The 21,309-nt window shown below is 42.7% G+C and overlaps 1 protein-coding gene across 1 annotated transcript in view; it reads right to left on the reverse strand.

Annotated features, from left to right (window-relative positions):
* Nucleotides 1-5,388: 5,388 nt before the first annotated feature.
* Nucleotides 5,389-21,309, reverse strand: part of LOC147120236 (inositol polyphosphate 1-phosphatase-like) — a 72,655-nt gene continuing 56,734 nt past the window's right edge. The window contains exons 5-6 of the mRNA XM_085985866.1: nt 13,606-13,780; nt 5,389-8,936 (exon numbers count right to left, since the gene is read on the reverse strand). Of these exons, the coding sequence (XP_085841992.1) occupies nt 8,390-8,936; nt 13,606-13,780 (722 nt within the window). The 3' untranslated portion in view covers nt 5,389-8,389. The remainder of the gene's footprint in view (nt 8,937-13,605; nt 13,781-21,309) is intronic.

Here is a 21,309-nt window from a genome sequence, read left to right on the forward strand (position 1 = left end):
CCGATCCCTGCGGTACCACACTAGTCACTGCCTGCCACTCAGAAAAAGACCCATTTATTCCAACTCTTTGCTTCCTGTCTGCCAACCAGTTCTTTATCCAAGTCAATACCTTACCCCCAATCCCATGTGCCTTAACTTTGCACGCTAGTCTCTTATGCGGGACTTTATTGAAAGCCTTCTGAAAGTCCAAATACACCACATCCACTGGTTCTCCCTTATCTATTTTACCAGTTACATCCTCAAAAAATTCCAGTAGATTAGTCAAGCACGATTTACCTTTTGTAAATCCATGTTGACTTTGTCCGATCCTGTCACTGTTTTCGAAGTGCTCTGCTATTACATCTTTTATAATGGACTCTAGCATTTTCCCCACTACCGATGTCAGGCTTACCGATCTATAATTCCCTGTTTTCTCTCTACCACATTTTTTGAATAGTGGGGTAACATTAGCTACCCTCCAATCCATGGGAACTGTTCCAGAGTCTATAGAATTTTGGAAGATGACCAGCAATGCACCTACTATTTCTAGGGCCACTTCCTTAAGCACCCTAGGATGTAGATTATCAGGCCCATGGGATTTATCGGCCTTCAATCCCATCAATTTCCCTATCACCATTTCCCTACAAATACTGATTTCTTTCAGTTCCTCCCTCTCATTAGACCCTATGCTCCCTGACATCTCTGGGAGGTTATTTGTGTCCTCCTTTTTGAAGACAGAACCAAAGTATGTATTTAATTGGTCTGCCTTTTCTTTGTTCCCCATTATAAATTCCCCTGATTCTGACTGCAAGGGGCCTACTCTTGACTTCACCAATCTTTTTCTCTTCACATATCTATAGAAGCTTTTACAGTCAGTTTGTATGTTCCCTGCAAGCTTACTCTCATACTCTATTTCCCTCCTCTCAATTAATCCCTTTGTCCTCCTTTGTTGAATCCTAAACTGCTCCCAATCCTCAGGTTTACTGCTTTTTCTGGCCAATTTATATGTCCTCTCCTTGGATCTTATGCTATCCCTAATTTCCCTTGTTAGCCATGGTTGATTCACCTTTTTTGTTTTATTTTTATGCCAAACTGGGATGAACAAATCCTGTTGTTCATCCATGCGATCTTTAAATGTTTGTCATTGCCTATCCACCGTCAACCCTTTGAGTAACATTCCACAATCAATCCTACCCAATTTGCATCTCATACCATCATAGTTTCCTTTATTTAAATTCAGGACCCTAGTCTCTGAGTCAAATACTTCACTCTCCATCTTAATGAAGAATTCTATCATATTATAATTGCTCTGCCCCAAGGGGCCTCGCACAAGATTGCTAATTAATCCTTTCTCATTACATAATACCCAGTCTAAGATGGCCTGATCTCTAGTTGGTTCCTCGACATATTGGTCCAGGAAACCATCCCATATACACTCCAGGAATTCCTCCTCCACAGTATTGTTACTAATTTGGTTAGCTCAATCTATATGTAGATTAAAGTCATCCATAACTGCTGTGCCCTTATTGCACGCATCTCTAATTTCCTGTTTAATGCCATCCCCAACCTCTGCATTACTGTTTGCGGGTCTGTATACAACTCCCACTAATGTTTTCTGTCCCTTGGTGTTTCTCAGCTCTACCCATACAGATTCCACATCATCAGAGCTAATATCCTTCCTTACAATTGTGTTAATCTCCTCTTTAACCAGCAATGCTACCCCACCTCCTTTTCCTTTTTGCCTGTCTTTCCTGAATATTGAATACCCCTGGATGTTGAGTACCCAGCCCTGGTCACCCTGGAGCCATGTTTCCATAATCCCAATCATATCATATCCGTTTACATCTACTTGCGCAGCTAATTCATCCACCTTATTATGAATGCTCCTCGCATTAAGACACAAAGCCTTCAGGCTTGTTTTTTAACACTCTTAGACCTTTTAGAATTATTATTTACTGTGGCCATGTTTGATTTAAACCCTTGATTACTCTGACTGCCACTTTTGCTTTTCTCCTTCCTGTCTTTTGCTTCTATCCTTGTTTCCCTTTCCTCTGTCTCCCTGCACAGGTTCCCAACCCCCTGCCATTTTAGTTTAAACCATCCCCCACAGCACTAGCAAACACTCCCCCTAGGACATCGGTCCCAGTCCTGCCCAGGTGCAAACCGTCCATTTTGTATTGGTCCCACCTCCCCCAGAACCAGTTCCAATGTCCCAGGAATTTGAATCCCTCCCCCTTGCACCATTCCTCCAGCCACGTATTCATCTGAAATATCCTTCTATTTCTACTCTGACTAGCACGTGGCACTGGTAGCAATCCTGAGATTACTACCTTTGAGGTCCTATTTTTTAAATTTACCTCCTAACACTCTATATTCAGCTTTTAGGACCTCATCCCGGTTTTTACCTATATCGTTGGTACCTATATGCACCACAACAACTGGCTGTTCACCCTCCCCTTCCAAAATGCTCTGTAGCCACACCGAGACATCCTTGACCCTTGCACCAGGGAGGCAACATACCATCCTGGAGTCTCATTTGCGGCCGCAGAAACGCCTATCTATTCCCCTTACAATAGAATCCCCTGTCACTATAGCTCTCCCACTCTTTTTCCTCCCATCCTGTGCAGCAGAACCACCAACGGTGCCAGGAAGTTGGCTGCTGCTGCCTTCCCCTGATAAGCCATCTCCCTCACCAATATCCAAAGCGGTATATTTGTTTGAGAGGGGGATGGTCACAGGGGACCCCTGCACTACCTACCTGCACCTACTACTCTGCCTGGTGGTCACCCATTCTCTTCCTGCCTGCGCAGCCTGTACCTGCGGTGTGAGCAACTCCCTAAACGTGTTATCCACGACGTCCTCAGCATCGTGACTGCTCCAGTATGTATCCACTCGCAGCTCCAGCACTGCAATGCTGAATGGCCTACTCCTGTTCCTATTTCTTATGTTCCAAGACACATATTGACATATGCTGACATCACCAAACATTAATAACACATGACATTAAGTTAGCATGCACAGCAGAGCACCTTGTTTGGGTGCACAGCTATGCCTGAAAATAGTCTGCACTAACAGAATGTAACATTAAAAAAAATTAAACGCGTAACATTTTTGCAGTCAGAAAAAATATTTAAAACGCAAATCAGAAGGTCAGAAGTAGGGATGTTTGCTGATGATTGCACAGTGTTCAGTTCCATTCACAACTCCCCAGATAATGAAGCAGTCTATGCCCACAAGCAGACCTGGACAACATTCAGGCTTGGGCTGATAAGTGGCGAGTAACATTCGTGTCACACAAGTGCCAGACAATGACTATCTCCAACAAGAGAGTCTAACCACCACCCCTTGACATTCAACGGCATTAGCATCGCTGAATCCCCCACCACCAACATCCTGGGGGGTCACCACTGACTAGAAATTTAACTGGACCAGCCACATATATACTGTGGCTATAAGAGCAGTTCAGAGACTGGGTATTCTGCGGCGAGTGTCTCACCTCCTGACCCCACTAAAGCCTTTCCACCATCTATAAGGCACAAGTAAGGAGTGTGATGGAATACTCTCCACTTGCCTGAATGAGTGCACCTCCAACAACACCCAAGAAGCTCGACACCATCCAGGACAAAGCAGCCCACTTGATTGGCACCCCATCCACCATCTTAAACATTCACTCCTTCCACCACTGGCGCACCATGGCTGCAGTGTGTACCACCTTCTCCAACATGCACTGCAGCAACTCGCCAAGGCTTCTTTGACAGCACCTCCTAAACCCGTGACCTGTACCACCTAGAAGGGCAAGGGCAGCAGCACATGGGAACACCATCACCTGCAATTTCCCCTCCAAGTTCCAAACCATCCTGATTTGGAAATATATCGCGTTTGTTCATCGTCGCTGAGTCAAAATCCTGGAACTCCCTACCTAACAGCACTCTGGGAGTACATTCACCAAACAGACTGCAGCGGTTCAAGAAGGAGGCTCACCACCACCTTCCATCTTCTCAAGGGCAATTAGGGATGGCCAATAAATGCTGGCCTTGCCAGCAACGCCCACATCCCAGGAACAAGTTAAAAAAAGTGATATCCTCATATTTTTATACAAGGTTCTGCCCATTAATTTTTTCTGTGTATTTCTTTTGTGTTCATCAATGTGAAGGGTGTTAGTGGTGGGGAATGGAGCACATTTTATTTCAAGTGCTCAGTGTTAGCATCAAGCACCTCTAGATCAGGTACAGCGTGGGTAGGTATAGAGTACGGTTCTCTCTATGCTGCGCTTCCTTAGAAGAGCAGTGAGACATTTTTTCCATTTCCCATACGAAGGCCTCTCTAAGTGAGTTTGTTAAATTAAGGATAGTTTTGTGCCAAGGATCCATGCCCACTGGTACCTTGAGATTGCCCATAGTCATTTCAAGTAGGACTTTTGGCTGGATTTGAAGTCAGATCAAAGAGGTAAAAGGTCAGCATCTAACTCACTCTGCTTCCAGTCCCTCGTAGTGCTCGTAATTCATATGTCTATATATTTTATTCACTTATCTCCAGCTATAATCTTTCACAATACAATTTATCATAACAGAGGACTTTATATTTTCTTCTTATACCTTTCATTTTTCTGATAAAATATTGCTCTTACTCATTAACATGCATTTATGTTCATTTATACTGAGAGATTTCCACTATTGCCATTTTGTATTTTAATGTCTGAGCCAAATACAGAAAAAATATTCTAACGTGTAGGTACATAAGTGCTTCTCCATGAGAATATTTCTCACAGATGGACTCCACAAGGTCATTTTCAATAAAGCAATTTCATGTGGCATCAGAAGTCAGCAGAAGCCTTCACAATAGAGTATAACATAGATGTCCAATCTCTGGCTATGTTTGACATAAATGCACTTGCTCATTGGTTGATTCAGTCCCAAAATATTTTAAATGAATTACAAATGTTATCCCAGAAAGGCCTCAAGTTCAATCCCTAGTCTGTGCTGATTTTAATGGATCTTTGTCAGGGTGGCAGATGATCTCGGTGCCCCGGGGTAGGGATTGGTAAAAGCAGCCAATCCTTTAGTTCCTGATCACGATGTGGGGAATTTTCAAGGAAAGTGCTTGCTCATATGTCAGGTGAAGCAGGATCAAGATCAGATCTAGATTTGTACAAGGGGAATGTCTGCTTGGGAGGGAGCTGTCAGCACCTATGGAGCAACAAACTAGCATAAGTCACTTCCTCAAATCAGGAAAGGAGAGTTCAGAGGAAGGAATTGGTGGAGGAGGATAGGGCAGAAATTTGAATTAATAAATATAAAATGAACAGAATAGCTACAGAGTAGAATGCAGAAGACTTCAGTTGTGAGATAAATCTCAGTATTACCACATGCCTATAACACCCAGGAGTAACTACACAGGAGACAGTCCGCAGACTTTTACTGCACCCTTTATCCTTAATTCATATACGTATTTCACAATTCACCTTCTCCCATGAACACTCAGTACAAATTTATTTACATAGTTTAGAGGTATCTTACACATATATTGCACGTCAATATTGGTAACATCACTATTTAATTATAATATATCATTATACATGTATGTATGTTTTTAACTAAAAGCTCACATAAGCTATAGCAAACAAGTAACCAGCTTTCCTTTACACACTTGGCCTGTGAAAGAGCATCTTGCAACATGTCTTTCCTGTTTCCTTGCATAATGTTCAGTAAAACAACATTCACTGCCAGTAAAGATTACATATCACTTATGCACCATGAATACGAACTTACTGTAAAACGTTAAGTGCATAAGACTGCTCCATTGTTGATCATAACAAAGGTAAGAGATGTTTATCTATTGATTTGTGCATATTGAAATCCTTTTGGAGAGCGATAGTGGATAGTCTGGTTAGTGGATTGACAATGCAGAGGAAAATTTGGTCCCTTAGATCTGGTGCACCACATTATCAGCACCAATTAATACATCTGATTTGATTTAATTGAATTGATTCATCCTTATCTGCTGTTTACACTACATATCATGCAGAGTGAGCTTTTAACTTAGTGGTAGTATTCCTGTCTCTAAGTCAGAAGGTTCCAGACCGTCCTGGTATGTGGAGATTGGAGCTCCGGCTCTGAGTTCTGGTTTGACATCCAGCGGGAATACTTGTGTCTGGTGGGTGTCGGTGTGCCCCCCCCACCCACTCCATCGTATGGGTTGTGGGAGCCCTTAAAACCTTCTCGTCGTATAGGACTAAGCCACCCTATTGGCTGGTATCATAGTGGCATATCTGTTAATCAGCCTGCAAATCCGTCCACTACTTCACATCAAGGGAAGAGTGTGAAGATACAAGAATGGCAACTATTGCATCTTATCTGGGAAGCCTAACGTGGGATCAAAGTTCGAATCTGTGGTGTCGTTCCAATTATATTGCATAATCTCAACAAGGCATCCCTACAACAATTTCTTTAGGTACAAGTGCAAACAATTAAAAAAGTACAATAGTTAAAATAACTCCCTTTTAGCTCAGTGGGAAAGTGCACTGAATGGTGCAATGCTGAACTACAGACCAGGAAATTCCCAGATTCAATCCCTGGTCTGTGCTGAGTTAGCTGATCTCAGCCAAGGTAGTTATAGGAGCACTGCAATTGGGTAGTATCTCATGACTAAAGAGGAACAAAACAAAAATCAGCCAGGCCTTCTGATCCCAATTGTTATTCACCTGTAGGAAGCATGTTTGAATTGGCATAGCATAAGCCCAGCCACTAGATGGACCTTGTTTGCCTACAAAGCAGTGACTGCATTTCAAAAAGCAATCCCTCATGTGAACTGCTTTGAGATATTTGATCCTGGTAAGATTTTATATAAATCTAAGCATTATTATTTTAAGTTTGCACTTGAGAACTTGAAATGCATAAATTAACCAAAATATACTATGGGCCAGTAATTCCGGTCCCAACGCGTGAGTATGGACGGGGTACTCACGCGTGGGCCCATTGGAAGTGCCAGATTTCAGCATGCACAGCGCATGCACGGGAAACCGGCATTTCCTGTCCTCTGAACCAAGGGGTTCAGAGGACGAACGCGTGCACGCAGGAGTCTGCGCGTGCGCGCTGAAATTCCTTTTTTTCCACAGGTTTGCGCGTGTGTAAGGGCCTCTCCTTTTTACAAATGTAAAAAGGAGACGTAAGGACTTCATTCTTTAAGGTAAGTGGTCTATTACTTAAAATTATAACATTTTTTCCACAGCTTTATTGTTTTTAAGGACTTTACAGTAAGGTAAGTGTAGTTTTAGACCCGATTTAAAAAAAATATATTTTTTTCAAAAATTTGATTAATTGTTTAAAATAGTTTTTAAAGTTATTTATAGTTTATTTAATTATTGGGATTTTTAAAAATTTTTATTTAAAGTTAAACTAGTCTTTTGGGCGCCCGTACTTTTCATGAGTTTGACAGTTCTTACTATCAAACTCATGAATGAAGTTTCCCCTCCCCGGATTGGCTGCACAGTGCTCACCTGATCCCAGTCGGCACATCGAACTAACTACGCCGCTGGATCAGGTAAGCACAGCGCGCCAACATCTGGACCGGGCCAGTGACAGGAATTCCAAGCAGGCCCAGGCTTCAGATGTCGGTGCGCCGGGTGAGTGCACATCGGGGGCTTGCACGCGCGGCAAGCCCCCGAACCTAATTTCTGGGCCTATGTTTCCAAACTGAAGCACAATATGTTCGTAGCACAAAGCATGTGTTAAGGGCATAGTTTAATCCATGTGCCAAGGTGCTCCAGGCTGGAAATGAGAAAGGATCTGAATCAGACAGCTTTTAATCTGAATGGACGTTGGCACATTTTAATTTGATTTATTTAGTTGGCACTTTTTAATTCAGAACTAACCCAAGTCTTCATGTGTAGTTTATATATAGCCCATAATAAGCTTACTAACCTGACTGTGAACTTGAAAACAAAATATCAACAGTATAATTTTATAACTGAGCCAAGCCATAAATAGTGAAGTGGTCTAGTCCTCTACACTGCTCAGTTTCTGGTTTATACCCAGTGTCTGAGATTCACTGGAATTCATGTTATAGAAAACATATATATTCCAAGAACTGAAATACAGCATTTATAGTGTTAGTGGCTGCATGGTATTTGAATATATCATCTTACAATCTTGGAGTTTTGTCTCCAAGCTAGCACTCTTAATTCTTGCTTATACAAACACTATAGGATCTCTTTTTAAATTTTGTACAGTGAACCTGACTCTATAATGCGACATTTCCTTTGGTTTTGTTATATTGCTAACTGAAGCATATGAAGTCCAAACCTGATGCATGAACTGTATCTTTAGTACATTTAAACAAGCTATAGTATGCTTTCTTTACTGAATGCTCAAATGTCCTTTAAATGGAAAGGCAATTAAAAATGTAGCTGTTGTCAGGGGTTTACTTTAGAAATTATGTTCATAATGGTATCCAAATGCTTGGGACACCTGTAAGCTACTAAGCCCCCCTTATTGGCCCATCTGTCTACCCCTGTGGCCCCATTTACTGGTGTATTATAGATCAGCTCAGGAAGTTCATCCAAATTACCATCTTTTCTTCTTTTCAAGCATTCTCTAAAGTCTACCATACCTCCTCCCAAGGACCTCAATATAGCATGAGGCGCACAGCAGTCCCATTTGAAAGTGGTGTCCTCAGACAAAAGATAGACACTGACAAAGCCTTGCACAGCACAGAGGCTCTTGTAGCCAGCGCCAGCTGCATAGTACAACCGCAGCATGGATAACGCCGTCTTGATGCTTTCATTTTCACTCGTACTAATGACAGCTGACAAATTGTCTCCAGGTTGCAGGTCTTCGTCCTGCCTTAGATCTTCACACTGATCATCAGCTGGTTGAGAAGTAGCATTTACATCCTGATTTTGCAGTGAACATATGTTGACATCTTTATAAGAAAGCCCCCAGAAATACTGTCCTCTCCATCTGAGAAGAAAAACAATAACATTAAATGAAGATTTGTTAATTTGACTCATTTATATGGAAAAAGTATATAGGAATAGGAGAAGTAGGACATTCAGCCCCCTGAGCCTGTTCCGCCATTCAATTATATCATGTCTGATCTGTATCTTAACTCAACTTACCTGCCTTGGTTCCACATCTTACCTAACAAAAATAGTCGTACAATTGTCCAAAATTACAAGATGAAGTAGTTGTTTTGAATTCATTAATGTTCTTTATATTTGTTTCTGCAACTACATACATTATATACATTTTCAAAAGAATTCCAGTCTGTATAACATGTTAAATTTTCTGTGGGGAAGAGACCAGACACCCATTATTTCCACTGCAATAACACACACTATTGATTTCACAACCTCATCTAATGATGCAGGTTCACACAAATTGCATCATCATCTCATAATATTTGGCAAACAAGAAGTGATATTTAGCACTTTTCAGTCGGGTGGGTGTTCCTTTACTGAGCTTACAACAACAACAATTTGCATTTATGTAACACTTTTAACGTAGGACAACATCCCAAGTTGCATAACAGAGGCATAATCAAAACAAGTTTGGGCAGTTTGCGAGAGGCCGGGAAGGAGATCATTGCAAAGTCGAGTCTGTACGTGACAAGGCATGGATGAGGCTTTCAGCTGCAGATGAGCTGAGGTAGGGCAGGGACGGGGTGACGTTAGAGAATGAGCTGCCGCTTCATTATCGGCTGTTTCATGCTACCATAAAAGACCAATTTCACCCCCTTTGATCGCATCCCACCTCAATCCTTTTTACACTAAAATTAAGTTTAATTCTGTGACTTTTTTTCATTATTTAAAACCCCAAGTCCCAAATTCTTGCCACCCGTCTCAGAACCCTCTACATTGTCCTCTTAAAAATAAGGTACTGTGGCGGAGCCACTAAAGGACTCAGATCGTTTGTATATAATTCCCTTTAACAACATGTTAGCTACAGCCTGAGTCTATCTTTATTTATACTGTTTACTTGTACAGAGCGTGATTATTTTAACAGCGCGGGTAAACGTGATGACATCATGACGTCAACCACGGGACCAGCCAGCAGTCCTCGTGGAGCCTCCGAACTGAATAGACCTACACTCGATGTTCTCCTGCAGTTACTTGTTTAAACCTGTTAGTTTCCATTAAACTTCATTTTGTTTAAGCGCCTGAGTGGACCTCAGTCTTTGGATAGGAACTAGACATTCCTACAGTACGAAGTATTCCACATTTGGCTTCACCAATGATCTGTACAAGATTGCAATAATTTGTTTTGAATTATATTCAATTGCTCCTGAGTTGTAGTTCCATACTTTGATTAGCTTGGTTAATGACAGCTTCACTTTGATTGGATACTTTCAATAAACTGCTAGTAATCACATCTAAGCCCTCTTCCTTTTCTACCTCTGCGAATTGAGGTCCCTTCATGTTATATATAGCTGTTTTGTGTTTCAATATGCATTACCACATTATCTGCATTAAATGATCCCTCAAATTTTTGTGGTTCTATAGAGGGAGTTACTTGAAGATTACCCCACCAGAACTGGGCTCACCACCTAACAGTCAGTGCAAATCAGTACATTTACATCTATGTTAAAATCCATCTACTATTTATTTAATTGTTCCAGACGCATTCGGATATGGGACGCTCCCTGTTGGCCATGTCACCATAACAGCCTAATAAAAGGAAAAAAGAAAGATTTGCATTTATATAGCACCTTTCACGACCTCTAGAGGTCCCAAAGCGCTTTACAGTCAATGAAGTACTTTTTGAAGTGTAGTCACTGTTGTAATGTAGGAAACACAGCAGCACAGCAAGCTCCCACAAACAGCAACGTGATTATAACCAGATAATCTGTTTTATTGAACTGATGATTGAGGGATAAGCAATGGCCAAGGCAACAGGGATAACTCCCCTGCTCTTCTTTGAAATAGTGCCATGGAATCTTTTACATCCACCTGAGAGAAAGGGCCTTGTTTTAATGTCTCATCCGAAAGATGACACTGCCGACAATGCAACACTGAAGTATCAGCCTAGATTTTTGTACTCGAGTCTCTGGAGTGGGACTTGAACCCACAACCTTCGTGACTCAGAGGCAAGGGTGCTACCAACTGAGCCACTGGCTGACACTAAGTAGGGAGACCAAATTTGAGTGTCTTCATGTGGGCAATCAAACTTACACAAAGCATCAAATAAGATTTTTGTGGATATGTTGTTTTTTTGTACAATGGGGGAATACCTTGAAGAACTAGTAACTCCTTCCTAGACTTTCATAACTCTTTAATAGTTTTAAGTCATAAAGTAAACAAATCTGGCTATTTACAACAGTATTGCATAAAGGACTTGAAAATAACAATGGTAAATTCAAATTTCAAATATGTTATGAAGCATAGAGCATTTTTATTTTGTATTTGTGCATATAAGATTTCACAATATAGTCCCTGCATTTAAGCACTCAGGAGCTCAGTACATGTGCTTTTGTTCTAGACTTGTGTTGACATGATCTAGATCATTTGGTACAAATGGTACATTAATGCCAAGGTAATTGTATTTATTTCCAGTGGTAAGACAAATGAAGCATTGGCTCTTTTCCTCTGATTTACCTATCCCTGGGTACAGAAGAGGAAGAGTGCCCTCAGAGGTGGAGGAGGAGTCAGAATTCAGTCATCCTATGACTCTCTCATGCAATAACTGGTATTGTCATTATACAGTAGCACTGACAGAGGCCAGAGTGCAGTCCTCCACCAATTATCATGGGTGGGCAGTTGCATCGGAGGAGGAAAAATCAAGAACATTAAAAAAATATTGTGATGTTACCTACCCAAAAACACCACTTGTTAAATATTAGTATTGGTTTTAGAAACACACTTGGGCCCATTATGAATAACATGAGTGAGTGTGTGGAGGGGGGGGGGGGTGTGGTGGGGGGGCGTGTATGTGTGGGTGTACATGTGTGTATTGTTGACAGCCTAACTTAAGGATGAGTCCCAACACTTCTTCTCATGTAGTTTAAGCTTTAGGAGCAGCAATGGAGTCAGATGTTCAACTTGCTAAAAATAACATGAAGGAAATGCAAACTGCTGTACCTAGCACTGACCTTCTAATGTAGGTGCCACTGTTGGAGTCAGTTATTATGACTGCTCAGTTCACCTATAAAGACGGGTTATGCAGTAGACAAAGCCTAATTATTTTACAAGAGCCCCATCTACAGTCCTTAGGTCCACAGAACAGGCTGGCATCATATCTTAAATTTGGATTTATTCTGTCACATACACCTCTTAAGTATTACACATTTCATGGAGTGCTCAACACTCCTTGTGAGAATTTCACTTTTTTCTCACAACTACACCTTGGCACTGAATATTCCACATTGTCTCCATTTGTCTACTTTTTAATTTTTTTTCTACTTCTAATGGAGCCAACATATTTAAGGAGGCTTTTAAAGGCAGAGTGAAAAGTAGAAAGAGGGAAGGATTTAGGGAGGACGTTCCAGAGTGTAGGACTGAGGCAGCGGAAGGTTCTCCAATGAATAGTGGTGTGAAGAGAGGGGGAGATGCATAAAAGCCAGAATCAGACGATTGGAGAGCACAGAAGAGGACATAAGGCTGAAAGAGGTGGTGGTAGGATGGAGCGAGGACTCGGAGGAATTTGTAGATAAGGATAAGGATCTTAAATTTAATAGGTCAGTGAGGGGGTTGATGAGAGAGTGGAACTTAGTGCAAAAAGGTGTGGGTGGTGGAGTTGTGGACAAGTTGGAGTTTATGGAGGGTGGAGGTCAGAATGCTGGTGAGGGAAGCATTTGAGAAATGTATCGGTTTTCCCAATCTTCATTTTGAGGAAATTCCACGACTGAATATCAGGCAGGCAGTCCAGTGTGGTCACGGGGATGAGGGCAATGGTGGAGAGGTAAATCTGGGTGCTGTCAGCACACACAGGAGTGCTGACCCTATGCAGAGGTCAGCATGTAAATAAGGAAGAGGAGGAAGGCAAGATCGGATCATTGTGGAAAATTGGCGGTGATGATGCATGGGTAGGGGAAGTCATTTTTGGAGATGTGCTGGCTGCGTTAGATTATAAAAGAGTGAGCAGGCCGAATTTTTGAAAAGTGGGGTGATGGTGGCAGTTTTGAAAGAGAGAAGGGCAGTGCCAAATGGAGCTGTTAATGATATCAGCAAACGTGAGGCCAGGAATGCTAATTTAGAGGTCCAAAGTTGGATAGGGAATGAATTACGGGAACAGGATTTGAGTTTCATGGAAGAGAGGAGCTTAGAGAAGGCAGAGGGAAAGATGGAAGAAAACGGTGGAGTGGCAGGGGGAGCAGGCTTGCGTGAGTGAGGGGCTGGAGGGTTGTCAGGGCAAGGGAAGGGCTGGTCACGGCTGAGGTAACCGCACTGACGATCTCAATCTTTGAGCTGAGATTCATCTCCTCACACTTGGTGTTGGAAGTGAGAGTGGAGGTGGTGAAAGAAGGGGGTTGAAGGAGGTATAAAGGAACAGTAGATTTTCCTTACCCTCTAGGATGATACTGGATTTAGCTGTGGAGAGGGAAACAGAGTAATGATTGATGTGGTCAAGCCCAGCACAGTACATTACACAGTTAATATATAATAGTATACACTCCATCTATTGTCTTTTTTACCTGAGACTATCTGGGTCGCGGGTTACAAATGGCTGGTTGATGACACCCATTATGGGTAGCCCAGAACTTCTGTTGTACACTCCAATCAGAATGGTTACACACTGAAGGCCTTTGGAGTAAATTCCATCTTTAGGCTTCTCGTCAGCATATCCTTTTATGTACTGGAATGTTGAGTCTGAAGAGACAAGAACATTTGTGTAAAAGAAACAAGAAACTTTCTCTCTCTTCATACATACTGGAAAGTAAAACTGACAGTGAAAGCTGGTCTACTGTATAAGGAAAATATGAGATACAGTACTTAACAACTAATGTATTGTTCTTAAAATTTGGTCTTTATGAGTAGTATTTACATAGAATTTTCCTTCAGGCAGGAGATGATTGTACTTGGACTGAATGGCCTTTTCTCATTCCATGCTTTCTTATGAAATTGAATGCCCCTTTGCACTTGGCCATGGAGTGGCAGGTTCACAATCATAATTTCCTACCTGGAAAATTCCTTTTTGTCAGGAGGATAAGACAACAGGTGGAGGTGAAGCACTTCTACACTGAAAGGGAGGAGAAGTCAAAGGCTGGTTAACTCCAGGCCCTTAATTGCAGCCCTGTACCACTGTATCACCCACAGAATATATATTAAAGGACGAGTGAAGGGGGGAGGGGGGGGAACACAGATAAAAACAGAAATTAAATTGCTAAAAATATGCACATTTTGTTTGATTTTTTGATTTATCGTTCTGTTTCCCTGTTTCTGTTGCTGTCAGGATGTGTACTGTCCTCCTTTAGATTTTGTCGCTGGGACTATTTAAGCCAAGGACTTTTCCATGATCAATGTCATCTGCACTTCAAATAATCTAAGCAGAGATGTGCACAGCAGGTTTCCTGTACTGAATTTTCCTTCCCGCAGGCTAAAATGCTCTCATGCTATGATACACTTTATCTGACAGCTCAGCTGAATGCAAGCAAATTTGCCCATTTGGGATTGCAGAGTTCAAATATCAACTGAGGCCAGAATTCAAACAGTCTGCCACAGACACGGTCGAGCCATTTACCACTTATACTGCTGGGCTAACAATTTTGCATATGAGGTTTTATTGTACATTCAGTTTCACAAGGTCCTAAGTATGGTGCTTAGAAGCATATGGTTACCTTTACAGGGTCAGTGATGATCAATATAATCAGCATTTTTATCTCAATTAAAGCGTTCACTGGTGCAAATCTACATTTAGGTTTGAACAAACTGCACTCCTGGAAGTATAAGGCTGGATTTGCTACTGTTAGCTTTCGTATTCGCTTTCCATTAGAACTTAATGATTAACTAGAACATTGAGGGTCCACTGAGAGCATCTACAACAGTGCTACCAGCTGAGGAAATGGTTATGCCAGAAGCATGTTTCTGCTTGCTTTTTGGCTCTCTTAATTTGCATATTTTGTGCCATTTAACAAAATTCTCCTAGTTAGCTTTCCCTGTGCCACATTACCTCCATATAAACTCTCTGACCCATATTCACAGCCACCTCTTAATCTTGTCATCTCATGCGGCATTGCTACACCCATTCTCTTGATCACAGACAGGGCCATCTCTGAACACTTCCGTGTACTCCTCACCACCCACATCTCCCTACACCTTCCAACCCCACTTGCTTTTTTAGTTGCTCCAGAAAAACTCTCCCAAATCACTTGCAGTGGCACTTTCAAACTCCCAACTGTCGAGCCTCTGGCCCTCTATTCCAATAGTTCTCAAACTGGGGTCCGTTGTATTCCACATTACAACAGCAACTCCACTTCAAAAGTACTTCATTGACTGTAAAGCGCTTTGAGACGTCTGGTGGTCATGAAAGGCACTATATAAATGCAAGTCTTTCTTTCTTTTTCTTTTTCCAGGGGGTCCGCAAAACATTGATCAATTGTTCTTCTATCTCCCTCCCTACTTTAAATGGTTAGTGCAAAGTGGCATGCCTGACATCGGTAGTATGGGAAAATGCTAGAGTCCATTATAAAAGATGTAATAGCAGAGCACTTGGAAAACAGTGACAGGATCGGACAGAGTCAACATGGATTTACAAAAGGTAAATCATGCTTGACTAATCTACTGGAATTTTTTGAGGATGTAACTGGTAGAATAGATAAGTGAGAACCAGTGGATCTGGTGTATTTGGACTTTCAGAAGACTTTCGATAAGGTCCCGCATAAGAGATTAGCGTGCAAAGTTAAAGCACATGGGATTGGGGGTAAGGTACTGTCTTGGATAGAGAACTGGTTGGCAGACAGAAAGCAAAGAGTTGGAATAAACGGCTCTTTTTCCGAGTGGCAGGCAGTGACTGGTGGGGTACTGCAGGGATTGATCGGTGCTAGGACCCCAGCTATTCACAATATATATTAATGATCTAGATGAGGGAACTAGATGTAATATCTCCAAATTTGCAGACGACACAAAGCTAGGTGGGTGTGTGTGCTGTGAGGAAGATGCAGAGAAACTCCAGTATGATTTGGACTGGTTGGGTGATTGGGCAGATGCAGTATAATGTGGATAAATGCGAGGTTATCCACTTTGGTGGCAAAAACAGGAAGGCAGATTATTATCTGAACGGCAATAGATTGGGAAAAGGGGAAGTGCAACGAGACCTGGGTGTCCTTGTGCACCAGTCGCTAAAGGTAAGCATGCAGGTGCAGCAGGCGGTTAAGAAGGCGAATGGTATGTTGGCCTTCATAGCGAGAGGATTCGAGTGCAGGAGCAAGGATGTCTTGCTGCAGTTGTACAGGGCCTTGGTGAGGCCACACCTTGAGTATTGTGTGCAGTTTTGGTCGCCTTATCTGAGGAAGGATGTTCTTGCCATGGAGGGAGTGCACCGAAGATTCACCAGACTGATACCTGGGATGGCAGGAATGACGTATGAAGAGAGATTGGGTCGATTAGGCTTATATTCGCTAGAGTTTAGAAGAATGAGAGGGGATCTCATTGAAACTTATAAAATTCTAACAGGACTAGACAGACTAAATGCAGGAAGGATGTTCCCGATGGCGGGGAAGTCCAGAATCAGGGGGTCACAGTCCAAGGATAAGGGGTAAGCCATTTAGGACTGAGATGAGGAGGAATTTCTTCACCCAGAGAGTGGTGAACCTGTGGATTTCTCTACCACAGAAGGCAGTAGAAGCCAATTCATTAAATATATTCAAGAAGGAGTTGGATATATTTCTTAAGGCTAAAGGGATCAAGGGATATGGGGAGAAAGCAGGGACAGGGTACTGAATTTGGATGATCAGCCATGATCTCATTAAATGGCAGAACAGGCTCGAGGGGCCGAATGGCCTACTCCTGCTCCTATCTTCTATGTTTCTATGTTAGAGACTGCATACCAGTTTGGCTTCTGAAAGCAAACACTCTGCTCTGTGGTTGGGTTTAAGTATTTTTACCCCTCCACTTACCGATTGAGGCATTTACTGTTGACGCCAACCTAACTTTATAAATGGAAATTCCCTGATGTCGGGGCTGATTGACGGTTCTGTTATCCAATCAGCATCTTTGTCGATAGTTTGTTTGGAATGTTACTAACGGATATCATCCAATCGGCGCATGGCGAAGGTGGGACTTTCTCCCGTGTGAAGGTAGGTTGAGGCAGAGTAGATTTGCGCAAGTGCGTAGATCATCTTATATACACACACAATACACTCGTACTGTGTAATGTGTGGTCTTAAACTCGGCTGGTAAATGAAGCATGGATCAGCCTTCAGATCGCATTAAATAAAATTTGGATCATCCTGAGCATCCAAACGTGAGTCTGAACCAACCCGCCTCACTGAGTCCTGGATGAAATTGACATAATTAATTTTAATCCATTGAGTAGCAGCCTGCTCAAATTGGCGAATCAGCTATTTCCATTTCAAGTTGTGCAAGCAGAAATAAACAAACCATTGAATGAAATTTTATGTATGTGAATTGATATTTCCAATTTGCTGGAATGGCTTTTTTCAGAAATTAAACTATTTTTGGGGGTTTGGGTGAATCCAATCATTTATAAATGAGTGTGGGGATCTAGCTAAAGAGGGACCAAGCTAAATCGAACCAAAAGGAATGATCATAGGGGTCTTAGGGAAAGGAGTCACAAATGAACAAATCTTTCTAATGCGACAGAGAGTCAAAAATGGGGGCCACTGAAATGAAACATGAAAGTTTTCACCTAATTTTCACCCTTCCTGACCTGAAGCTACCAAGTCTTGATATAGGTGCTGCCTGTCCTGTGGTACCTTGTTCATGTGTCCATAAGAACATAAGAAATAGGAGCAGGAGTAGGCCATTTGGCCCCTCGAGCCTTCTCCGCCATTCAGTAAGATCATGGCTGATCTTCTACCTCAACTCCACTTTCCTGCACTATCCCCATATCCTTCGATTCCCTTAATATCAAAAAACCTATCGATCTCTGTCTTGAATATACTCAATGACAGCCTCCACAGCCCTCTGGGGTAGAGACCAAAAATTCAACACCCTCTGAGTGAAGAAATTTCTCCTCATCTCAGTCCTAAATGGCCAACCCCTTATTCCATTTTTCGTGTGAACCTGGATACTAAGTATTGGCATGTTATGACAGCTGAGCTATTGTTGTTCTCATCAGTGCCCACACAAGTACACTTCCAGCAGGAGTCTTTGGATAATAATCACGATTGAGAAATTTGGCCCCTTTTAGTTTTCTCTTCTTAGGGTAGGGTGCTGTAGTGATCCTCTGCACTCTTTGACACCAGCCAAGTCATTGAAGACTAGGGATCTAATCTGAGACCTTCTATGAAGAGTGTCACACTTGTGAGTGTATTTAACCATGGAGTAATTGGAGGAGCTCAATGACATCTGGCATACTGGAGGGTTCGTGAAAGGAGGCATTACACCAAGGATAGACAGACTCTGCAGTGAGAAGCAGGCACACACATCTCACTGATGTCTGTAAGTAAATACCTGTTATCGTAAAAGCATTATTTAAATGCAGCACTGATATTATGAGTATTATAATTTAGATTGGAGATCAATGATTACTAATCGATTTGAAAAGGGGTCCATCAACCAGAAAAATTAGAGAACCACTGCTCTATTCACCCCCAAAACCTCTGCAGCTGTCGATCTGCTCAACCACTCCCTCAACTCCACCTATCGTGCTCTTGCGCCAGTAAAACCCCTACTCTCTCACACCCTGGTTGTTCCCTCTGGTATAGCCCCCATTTCTGCTCTCTCAAGTTCAAGATATGCAGACTTGAGAGCGTACCTGGTGCACAACTGCTTCAACCATCCATCACCAGATCTGACTGGACTACATCAAGTGCTATCAGGCCCATACCATACTCATCTAAAGCTTGTCCTCTGTTGTCCAGCTCAGTGGGACTGCTCTCACTTGATTCCAGTCTTACCTATCTGCTTGTAGCCAGAATATCTCCAGCAATGACTGGAGACCCCCAAAGATGTACGCTTGGCCTCCTCCTCTACCTCAACTACATGTTTGCCGACATCATTTGAAGATATGGGGCTGGATTTTCATTGAGGAGGCGGGACTACAACTTTCGGGGTTGTAGTCCCGCCTCCATTGAGTTCTAGCCAACCCATGCGATTTTGACTTGATTGACCTTGTTGAGCCCGCCCAGCGGGCTCAGCAGGCCAATTAAGGGCCACCCAGCAACAGGTGACGTCACAGATTGATATTTCATCTGTCAAGACCTTTTGACAGATGAAATATCAGCGTTTCACAGCTGTTTGAAGCTGTCAAACACTGAAAATCTGTACTCTAAGTTAATTCCTTCCTCTCAGGATGATTTAGAGATCTCCCCGGAACAGAAAGCTGAATGCTGCAATTTTTGACAGATCATGGCCATTCTGCTTTCTGTTCCGGTGAGATGAGGAACTCCCGAGACCTGAAGGAAGGCTGGCTGTAAAGGTAAGTAAAACTTCTTTAAACACTTTAAACACACCAAACACACTTACCTCTTCACTCATGCACCCATCACTCACCTGAACACCGGACATTTCGAACCCTCCAAGCCCTTCAGCCCGACAGCCCACCTCACTAACTTGGCGTGGTTTGGAGCCGTCAGGAATCCCACATTTCACCAATGAAAATAGGGATTAGGCTAAAAACTGCCTGTTAACTACCTGTTAACAGGCAGTTAATTGGCACTAATCCCCTTCCCGCCTCGGGGAGGCGGGTCCCAGTGCGGGTCAGGTACCCGCCTCCTTTGAAACTGGCATGGAGGCGGGTTGGGGTCGGGATGGGTTCGTGCCCCCCCGATTTCAGGATTTTAACTCCCCACACACCTCTAATCCCGCCTCCACGGCCCAATGAAAATCCTGCCCATTGTCTCCCGCCCCCAAACACAATTTTCATGTGCTTGCCACCGATTCCATCACCCTCCCTACTGTATCAGGTTGAACTAGGCCGTTCACAACGTTAGGGTCCTATTTGACCCCGAGCTGAGCTCTGAACCCATATCTACCCCTGACAAAGACTGCCTACTTCCGCCTCTGTAACATCACTCACCTCTGTCCCTGCCTCCACCCATCTGCTGCTGAAACCCTCAGCCAGTCCTGCATAAATCCTGTTTGATGTATAGATTGTTGGTGAGTGGTAGAAGAGTTCCAAGGAGTTGGCTTATGCTCAAGTCTGCAAAGTTCCCATTGCATCAGATTGTACAGAGGGTTAAGAATGGTGGGGGCAGGGGGGGGGGGGCGGTGGGGGCGGGTTTGGGGGAAGGAAATGCCTTTTGTACCTGGTTGTGCAGTTTCAGCGCAACATGTATACCAAGATATCTAAAGCCAGATGTTGACATGAGAGGTGTGGAGACATACTGCCCTTTGTTTTATAGTAGTTGAGTTTGTAACCGGAGACATCGCAAATTCTCTGATGGTTTGAAAGATGCAGGGGAGCAAGATGGTTGGATTTGTTATGCCAGAAGCCTAGAGGGACATTTAATGATCAATTTCTTCTGTCTTTACTCTGTGGATGCCTGGATTTTCTACAGTTAGGGCAAAGAGAAGGGGACATAAAGCACTTCCCTCAGTGGAGTGGGATTGTAGAAGAACTGAGGTGACACATTCAAGAAGTGGATTAAAATACTGCATCACATTCCACTCTGCAAGTGAGGTGTGAGTACAGTAATTTAATCCATTTCCTGAACGTGTCACCAAGGGCATGAGTATTGTGAGGTACATTTTCACTTCAGTTGGTTGAATGCTTTTTCTGCATCGAGTGATAGTACCAGGGCCACTGTGTTACTATATTGTACCTTGAGAGCCAATCCTGTATAAAGCATGTTTGGTCTCTATTGACCAGCACCAAAATGACTACATCTAATCTGTAAGCCAGGATCTTGGCCAATATTATACAGTCAGCATTGTGGAGGGGCAGGCTTGTTTCACACACACTGGGAGGAATCCTAGCCTTTTTTTTTTAATGCATTAACATGATTATGGAAACCTTGAAGATATCTAAGAGGGTCTTCATCTCCATGGTATATTGTAGGAATAGAACAAAGTCATCTCTGAGGATAGGGCCTTATAAAACTCAGCAGGGTAGCTATCAGACCCTGGTGCTTTTGCAGAGTGGAGGTTTACCACACCTGGAGCTCATTGGCTGAGATTGGGGCACTGAGCTTGCTCAGTATTGTGAAGTTTCGTTGTGTGTGGCCTGGAACTTCGGCGGAGTAGAATGAGACAGAGGAGTTTGAGAATTCTCTGTT

The sequence above is a fragment of the Somniosus microcephalus genome, chromosome 4, assembly GCF_052327205.1.
Source record: "Somniosus microcephalus isolate GS21.2 chromosome 4, FLI_Smic_1.0, whole genome shotgun sequence".
In the NCBI taxonomy this organism is placed as follows: Eukaryota; Metazoa; Chordata; class Chondrichthyes; order Squaliformes; family Somniosidae; genus Somniosus; species Somniosus microcephalus.